At 41.1% G+C, this 9,739-nt stretch overlaps 1 protein-coding gene across 1 annotated transcript in view; it reads right to left on the reverse strand.

Annotated features, from left to right (window-relative positions):
- gad3 (glutamate decarboxylase 3) overlaps positions 1-7,911 on the reverse strand; it is a 39,709-nt gene extending 31,798 nt beyond the window's left edge. The window contains exons 1-3 of the mRNA XM_084912863.1: positions 7,717-7,911; positions 5,000-5,104; positions 62-168 (exon numbers count right to left, since the gene is read on the reverse strand). Coding sequence (XP_084768989.1) covers positions 62-168; positions 5,000-5,104; positions 7,717-7,744 — 240 coding nt within the window. The 5' untranslated portion in view covers positions 7,745-7,911. The remainder of the gene's footprint in view (positions 1-61; positions 169-4,999; positions 5,105-7,716) is intronic.
- Between the last annotated feature and the right edge of the window lie 1,828 nt (positions 7,912-9,739).

The raw sequence follows: 9,739 nt of genomic DNA on the forward strand, positions 1-9,739 counted from the left end.
TGTACAGAGAAAGCTACTTTGATCAAAGTACAACTGTTTAAAGTAATAATAGAAACAGTACCTTAGAGCTCCTCTGATTAGACTTGCAGATAAAACCCAACAAGATGCCGACCAGTTCCTGCAGAAATCCTCTGGTCATCTCCTCACCACCTGAAGCTGGGAGCAGGTCTGCGCACAGACACACACACACACACACACACACACACACACACACACACACACACACACACACACACAATCCTTTCATAAATGTCAGGTGCCTAAATACTATTTGTTACTTGTAAGATGAAGCATGCACCAAAGCCAGTGTTTCCAATCAAACAATTTGATGCCTTAAAAGCACCACTATAGGTATGAAAAGTATTGGTTAATGGAATGTGGGTCATTAGAAAAAGAAATTGATTAAATATTCTATAGAAAATAGTCAGACATCAATTAAATTCAGTTTAATTCAATTTTATTTATATAACTCCCAATCACAACAACAGTCCATCTTTGTGGACAAGTTGTGGGAAGCCCCCAGGAAATTAGGCCTATCCCAGCATAACTAAGCGCTGGCCCAGGGCTGCCTGAAAAGGGAAAACCTAATAATTTAATCCTAATCTTAAAGTAGAGAGGGTGTCTGTCTCACGAATCCAAATTAGGAACTGATTCCACAGAAGTGGGGCTTGAAAGCCGAAGGATCTGCCTCCCATTACACTTTCAAATATCCTAGAAACAACAAGTAAACCAGCAGTCTAAAAAGCAAGTGCTCTATTAGGGTGATATGGTACTGTGAGGCCTTTAAGATAAGAAGGGGTTTGATTATTCAATACCTTGTAAAGTTAATATGGAAATAATATATGCTTCCTCCTTCTAGTCCCTGTCAGTACTCTCGCTGAAGCAGTTTGGTTAAATTGAAGGCTTTTTTCAGGGAGTTACTAGGACATGCTGATAATGAATTACAATCTTCCAGCTTAGACATAATAAATGCACAACATATTTTTTTTAGCATCACTCTGAGACAAGATGGCAGCTCTGGAGGCCAGGATCACTGAATTGGAGACCCAGCTTTGTACCCTTGAAATATCTGTAGCTAGACAGGCCCTGTAGCCGGTGCAGTCGAAGGTAGCGTAGACTGTTACAGCACATGAGTTAATAACTGAACAACAAATCATAAACAAAAAGCTGTAGTTTAAGTATAAATGTTGTTTTCAATAAATTGCATGCTCAGAAAATATTTTGTCTCACTCCCATTTCTACTTGTTGCATGTTGAAGCTCTATACTTGTAACCAACCATGCAAAATATGATTTTTATTGGTATTTGGGAGCCATATTCATGCAGACAGGAGCCGGACTTTATTTTGATGGGCACACCATGTGGCCAATACAAATATAGATGGGATCATACCATTATGTAAAAGAAAGGGGGGCAGACATTTTGAAGACAGCTACACAGAGAGACGAGGGAGTCAGATTTAAATGCAAGCGTGTTGGGAAAAAGTAAAGAAACAAGGAAAAATGTAAAATGAGCAACATCTGGCTGAATTTCAATGACGTTGGAGACTGCAAACCTAAGTGCAGAATTTATAAAATTAGGAGCTGGCTAAAGTGATACCCATTTTTATCTTCAGCCATTTTCCACCGTGGAGGACAAAAGGTTTCAGGTTTCAGACTGAGCCATGGCTCATTGTCTGAGTGTCTAAATGAGTCTCACAGGCCTGAATGTGTGTTTGAAGCCATTTATAATTGTTAACTTGTTTGATCTGCTGCTCACCACAAATAAGCACCAACAGAAACTTTGGACTTTTGACTGTATTTTTACAAGTTTTACAGCTTTTCCTAATGATAAAAACCTCCCTTATGGCCGTTCATAAAACACTAAGTAACTAAGCCATAAACAATGAAATGGCAGAAATGTTTCACTTTCTATTATAGAAATTTCCTTTTTTTATGACTACAGTTAAGAAAAGGGCAGTCTGGGCAATGAGCTACCAGAACCTTTTCTGTAATTTTACAGATTTATTTATTGAAGTTCAAAGTCTTGCTGACAGATTTCTTCTTTGTCACAGCAACTTTTTTTTATTATGCAGGAAAAACAGTTCAAATGTAACTTCTTTACACTGACAGAAAGAGGAGTTTCCCTGGTTCAGGCCACTAAAGATCAAAGTGGGCAGTATGTGGCCTGTGATGTAAAATTAGTTTGACACCTCTAGTGCAAAACGAGCATTAAACAGAACTGGTCCAACCATTAATCTTAGTGTGTGAAGAGGATTCTCCATTTACATTAACAAATTGGAGTCTATTAGATAGATATGATACAAACCACTGCAGCACAGTACCTGTAATACCTACAGCATGTTCTAATCGCTCTAATCGGATATTATGGTCGACAGTATCGAACGCTGCGCTGAGGTCTAGCAGGACAAGCACAGAGATGAGTCCACTGTTCTTATGGTCCAGGTAGGAAATGGTGTGCAGAGCCAGCACTGTTGTATAATCTGTGGATCTATCTGGCCTGTAGGCAACCTAAAAAGGGTCAAGTGTAGCAGGCAGTGAATATGTGATATGAGCTTTGACTGTATGCTTATAACCATGGAGGTGAGTGCTACTGGGCAATCATCATTGAGGGAGCTCACACTGGGTTTCTTCAGAACAGGAATGATAGTGTTATTCTTGAATCATGAGGGGACTACAGACACCAGCAGGGAGAGGTTAAAGATGTCTGTGAAGACATCTGCCACTACGTCAGCAGCATGGTATCATGGTGTGGAGGGGCAATGCAAGCAGTGGTGCAGAACACCGCTGTAAACTCTCTGGGCAGATAAAATGGCGAGATGAGGTGTTCACGATCAGGAGAGAACCCTTATGAAACTGCTTGTACATCCACACACCACTGTTTTATGCACACATCAATTCCCCTGCACTTACCCAACTTCTTTGTACAGTCCTAACGGTTATTGAAAGAACAGAAAGGTCCATTGGAACAATGGTCAAGTCAGAGACTGTGGAATCCACCCATGTCTCTGTAAAATGAAAGACATTACAGTCCTTAACAGGACGTAGTTCGTCTAGCTTGGTGTTAGCTAGAAGAATGCTGGGAAGTGGGGAACGGTGTTGTCTGTTCCTCAGTTTGAACAGGACTCGAGGTCTTTTCAACCCTTTCCTCCGGCGGTTTTTCCATACCCAGGTACAGTCAATTGGTGTGGTTCCTGATTGTGAATATTTGAGGACATCTAAAAGACTATCTGTCATAGGTGACCAGTGCATTGCATGCTAAAAAAATAGCGCTACACGAGAAAAATGCAAAACTGAGGAGAACACCGAGTGATGGCAGCCATTCCACTGGTGCCATCTTACTAACAAGACTGCATGTGCATTTGAGAGTTTTACCAGGGAAGAAAGCATCTGAATTGATGCTTTCTTTATCAGAGGAGCCACAGTATCCAGAGTTGTATGATGTGAAGATGTAATACTGTTAAAAAAAGATAATTGGCCTCTGTCCGAGCAGGGTTCAAGTAGCTGCTCTGCACTGTGTTAAATGGAGTATTTTACCTACTTTACACAATTCGCTTTACATAACTGGCCTCACTCACCTATTCATTCAAACACTTTTTTCAGTGCTTTTAAGTGCTTTCTATCTAACATTAACACACATTCACACTTTGGTGGATGCAACTTGGGTTACTATCTTGCCCAAGGATATTTGGCATGATGACTGCACCAGCCAAAGATCAAACCACCAACCTTCCAATGAAAACCAAAGAAATCATCAGACAAAGCAGTAAATGCTTAGAAATGTTCACTTTCTATGCCATATGTGAGAATAAGATCCAGAGTATGATTAAAGTAGTAAGTGGGTTCTTTAACATTTTAAGAGAGCCAGTTGAGTAGTAATAGATTAAATGCCATGTTGAGGATGTCATTTTCAGTATCTACATAGATGTACTAAATCACTGAATGCACTACATCAGTACAATATAAGTTTGAGAAATTAGACAGAAACTCTGTATAAGGACCAGGTGAATGATAAATAAAAACTTCACAGAACACACAGATCACATCGAATGTCCATGTGGGGTTTTGAGAGAAATATCACACTGTCAACTTCACACAGATCCACAAATGTAAGCCGTGTTCCTGTCCCAATGTAAACCTGGGGTATCTGGACCTCCTGAAGTAAAGCAGAACTTAATCATTTGTGTGTAAATGATCACTATTTATTATAGTTGTGGTCAAACATGTTGTCACATATCTGTGTATTTGTGCGTGGATTTGAGCATCCATATGCAAGTCCTCAAAAATTACACACAAATCACAGTACAGATTGATAAATCTTTGTTTATGGTCATATTGTATGAATTCATAACACTTTTGAGGTAAATTTCTCTCCATATGTCTGGGTCTTTACGATTGATTAATAAAGTTGTTTACACTTTTCCTCCTCTGCCTGCACTTCGAGGAGTCCAGCAATTAGTATGACTTGGGGTGTTGATTCATGTCAAATAATATAATCATTCTGCTGTAACCAGGTTTCTGTAATGCAGAATAAATCAATATATTGATGAATTATTAAATCATATTCTACTTTCTTTGTTATTTCTTTAATGTTGAAATAAACGTTTGATGATATTTGGTTTGTTTTTAAGTGGTCAAACACAGTCTTTATAGGAATGGGGTTTAGGAAGTATAACAGGAGGAGAGAAGCTGCAGAGAGGCGTGTAAGACTGCAACTCTGCCTTCTGGTCTCAACCCTGGACAATTATTTTGCAGGGGATTTAATAAATTTGGCCAGATTTGTGTAATAGGACATTATCTAAACATTTTTTATTAAATGGGCTGCACAATACACCACTGTGAGATGTAACAGAAAGAGTAAGTGAGACTGTACAGCAGAGAGAGCCAACACCAAGTGACAGCACCACCCATCATTTATTTATTAAAATGTTGCTAACTGGAATCTTCACTTGCTCTTCCTGTGATGATAAAGACCAGACCTGTACGAATCTGTGTTCTCACCATTGCTGTAGATGCCACTGAAGTCAGCTGGTGCCAGTTTTCTTTCACTAAATTCTGAGCTCCGCTTTGGTTTGTCCGTGCTAGCTGTTTCACCAAAGTCCCTGTCTGAAATCACAATATGGAAGATGATCCCTGGAGGGCTTTCCTTTCTCCATTCCCTCCACAAAGCTTCAACTTTAAACTTTAAAACAAGTAAAGATTGTACATATAACTGACTGAAACTGTGTATGTATGTATATATATATATATATATATATATATATATATACATTAGGGGTGCAACAATACTCGTATCGATATTGAACCGTTCGATACAGTGCTTTCGGTTCGGTACACATATGTATCGAACAATACAAAATTTTGTGTTGAGCGCTCAGTGGATCTGCGTTCGACTACTCCGCCTAGGCTGCACTGTCGAGCGCAGATCCACTGAGTGCAGCGCAAGCTAGCAAGACAGAAGCTAAGCTCGTTGCAACCAACATGGCTACTGCCTCAACGCTACCCGAAATTGAACCTCCCCCACCCTCATTCAGATCTGGCGTTTGGAACTATCTTGGTGTTCATGTGAAGTATGACCCTGAAGGTAAGCGCGTCATGGACTAAAGTAAAACAGTATGTCGGATGTGCCACGCAATGCTCAATTGGTGGGAACTAGTGCGTTAGCGCAGTTAGCTTGTTAACGTGTTGACGCCGTCCAGCCCCACGCACGGGGCGATCCGCGGCAACTCGTTAACGGAGATTTGCCGCGTTATGGCGTTAATGTCATTTTAACGAGATTAACGCTGACAGAACTAGTGGGAACACAACGAATATGACTGCACATTTACTCCGACAGCATCCTAGTGCAAAGACAAGTGGAAGCAGACAAAAACAACAAGCACGCATGCTACAAACTTTACCCGAGTCATTTAGACAGCCGTTAGCACATGATTCTCCTTATGGGACCTGATATGTTTAATATGCTGCTGAGAATATAGCCCAGAAGAAGCGTATAGTATAGCTTTTATTTTGGAAAGAGCCATTTCTCTGTAATAAACTCTCTTTTCCAAAGATGAGTGATTTCTCGATCTTAGATTTATTATTTTGTTGTTTCAGCAACATTAAATTTAAAAACTGTACTTTTGAGTTAAAATATATATTTATAATTTTAACAAATGACAAATTAAAAAGGCATGAACATTTTTTTTTGTATCGAAAAAATATCGAACCGTGACACCAAAGTATCGAACCGAACCGAACCGTGAATTTTGTGTATCGTTGCACCCCTAATATATATATATATTAGGGATGTCAGAGGAATTGGTGCACAAATTATCGTCACTCACCAATCAGTACTGTCGCTCTCTATACACAGTTTGCGCGATTGCAAAGTGAAAGCAAAAAAACAAGCGCAAATTCAAACGCGATTTAAATATGTCACATATTGACAGTGGCTCACCGATGCCAATGACATAATTACCCAGCTACATTTCCGAAAGAATGCAAAAGCATTGACATATATTTTTCCTTCCTACAATAGCCCGACGGGCAGGGCAGAGATAGATTTTGGTAGCCCGACTGGAAAAATCGCTAGCCCCGGGACGTCGGGCTAGCGATATTGCGAGCCCTGTATCTGATTGAGGAATCACTCATCTTTGGAAAAGAGAGTTTATTACAGAGAAATGGCTCTTTCCAAAATAAAAGCTATACTATACGCTTCTTCTGGGCTATATTCTCAGCAGCATATTAAACATATCAGGTCCCCATAAGGAGAATCCTGTGCTAACGGCTGTCTAAATGACTCGGGTAAAGTTTGTAGCATGCATGCTTGTTGTTTTTGTCTGCTTCCACTTGTCTTTGCACTAGGATGATGTCGGCGTAAATGTGCAGTCATATTCGTTGTGTTCCCACTAGTGCTTTCAGGTTAATCTCGTTGAAATGACCTTAACGCCACAACACGGCAAATCTCCGTTAACGAGCTACCCCTGATCGCCCGTGCATGGGGCTAGACGGCCAACACGTTAACGAGCTAACTGCGCTAACACACTAGTTCCCACCCATGTAATTGAGCATTGCGTGGCACATCCAACATACTGTTTTACTTTAGTCCGTGACGCGCTTACCTTCAGGGTCATACGTCACATGAAAACCAAAATAATTCCAAACGCCAGATCTGAATGAGGGTGGGGGAGGTTCAATTTGCCATGTTGCAAGGAGAGCTTAACTTCTGTCTCGCTAGCTTGCCCTGCGCTCTTCCTTCTGACGATGCTGTCTGTGTTGAGCGCTCAGTGGATCTGCGCTCGACAGTGCAGTCTAGGCGGAGTAGTCGAACGCAGATTCACTGAGCGCTCAACACAGACAGCATCGTCAGAAGGAAAGTTGATAAAATAAATTACAAATTTTGTATTGTTCGATACATATGCGTACCGAACCGAAAGCACTGTATCGAACGGTTCAATATCGATACGAATATCGTTGCACCCCTAATATATATATATATATATATATATATATAGAGAGAGAGAGAGAGAGAGAGAGAGTGAGAGAGAGAGAGACATGTATATGTATGTATATGACAGCTACACATGGTATTTTCACTAAAAATACTTTCTGAACACAGTGTATATCTCTGCAGCTAACATGACAAACTCTTCAAGTGAAACGGCATATTTCAAAAACAAAAATCTTAAAGTCCAACATATCTAATAAACATGTATTTGGAAAGCAATTTCTCTTACCTGACAGCTTTAGGAAATTCATATCCATACAAATCAGAGTCAACTGCTGAAATATGTTTCAAAGTAACTTTGTTGCATCCCACTATAAATTAAAAAGCAGTCAGATGAGACATCCTCAGAAACATATTTCCAGCTTCACTTTTTCTTAGCGAGAATATAAACTGGATAAACAAACAATACGGTTACTTAGTTCTAAGTTCATACAACCTAAGACATACAAACACTGTGCTAGTCAGTGTACTGCATTTAAAGGGCTGCAGGCAAAATAAGGTGTGGCCCACACAATGCTACTATGAGTGTGAGTAAATAGTTTCAAACAAGCACACCTGCGTGTGGTTTTGATTATAAAACATAAAAAGGCTTGGATAAATATTTGCTTGAAACTTGAATGAGCAGATTTTTAGTATTTGTGATGCACATTTGATTATCATTAGGTGTATGCAATTTCTGATTCACATTTAACCAAGCCACGGGTGTTGCATCAGGAAGAGTATCTGGCATAAAATCTTTGCTATATTAAACATGAATTATCTAGAATGACATGTCCATAGCAGATAGTTCAGGGCATGGGTTAACAATGGCTGCCCTCCAGTGCTGCTGGCCAAAAATGTCCTGGAGGAAACTGTGCTACTGCTGGCCAAAATAAAACAAAGAAGGGAAAGGTGGTTCAGAAGCAGTGAGACATGGACTTTGGAGGTGAGACTAGGGATTTTAAAAGTGGAGACTATGAGAGCTGGTTGATATGAAGGAGAGAAGGAAGGTAGATATAATGTATGTGGATGAAACCAGGTTGAAGAGAAGTAAGGCCAGGAGCACCGGAGGTAGATTCACTGTGCACTCAGGTGATTAATGTACTGGCTCTTGTAAACCCTTTTCTCTTCACAAAGCACTTTATACAATCTGCCCAAGCACTTTTTAAAAATGTTTTTTCTAAGTAAGTGCTATCTATCCAACATTTACACACGTTCGTAGTCCTATAGAGGTGGAATGTGAAGTAAAGAGGAGCCTGCAGATTGTTGTAGAGTCTTTACCTTACAAAATAAAGAATCTTGAGGCAACTGTGGTAGTGATATGGAGAAATAGAAATAAAATTGAACTGAACTAAACTGAACTGAATTAAACTGAATTGAATTGCAGAATGGTGGTACGAGGGAATGTCTCTAAGCTACTAAGATGGTAGTCTATAGCATGACTGCAAAGTGATGCTGGTAGACGATGTCACATATTAGTCATCTGTTACCATCTATAGTTTTCTCTGAGCCCCTACGCAATCAGAGCAGTAGAGGCATGTTTAGCCGGTGATTTCAGCGCTAGCCTGACAGGTAATGTAAGCAAGCCACTTTCCTCTGCCCTTTCTGATGTTTTCAGTTCCTCCTGACTGGTCAGCAAGCCACTCTCCTCTTCCCTGGCTGGTGATGTCAGCAAGCCACTCTCTTCTGCCCTGTTTGGTGATGTCAGCAAGCCGCCTCTCCTCTGCTATGGATGGGGATGTCAGCAAGCCTCCTCTCCTCTGCCCTCACTGGTGATGTCAGCAAGCCTCCTCTCCTCTGCCCTCACTGATGATGTCAGCAAGCCTCCTCTCCTCTGCCCTCACTGGTGATGTCAGCAAGCCTCCTCTCCTCTGCCCTCACTGGTGATGTCAGCAAGCCTCCTCTCCTCTGCCCTCACTGGTGATGTCAGCAAGCCTCCTCTCCTCTGCCCTGGCTGGTGATGTTAGAAAGCCGCTCTCCTCTGCCCTGGCTGGTGATGTTAGAAAGCCGCTCTCCTCTGCCCTGGTTGGAGATTTAAGCAAGCAACTCTCCTCTGCCCTTTCTGGTGATTTCAGTTCTGGCCTGTCTGGTGATGTCAGCAAGCCGCCTCTCCTCTGCCCTGGTTAGAGATGTCAGCAAACCGCTCTTCTGTGCCCTGGCTGGTGACGTCAGCAAGTCTCCTCTCCTCTGCCCTGACTGGTGATGTCAGCAAGCCACTCTCGTTTACTCTGGCTGGTTATGTTAGAAAGCCTCCTCTTCTCTGCCCTGACTGG

The sequence above is a fragment of the Perissodus microlepis genome, chromosome 18, assembly GCF_051167445.1.
Source record: "Perissodus microlepis isolate ML-2025 ecotype Zambia chromosome 18, ASM5116744v1, whole genome shotgun sequence".
NCBI lineage: Eukaryota > Metazoa > Chordata > Actinopteri > Cichliformes > Cichlidae > Perissodus > Perissodus microlepis.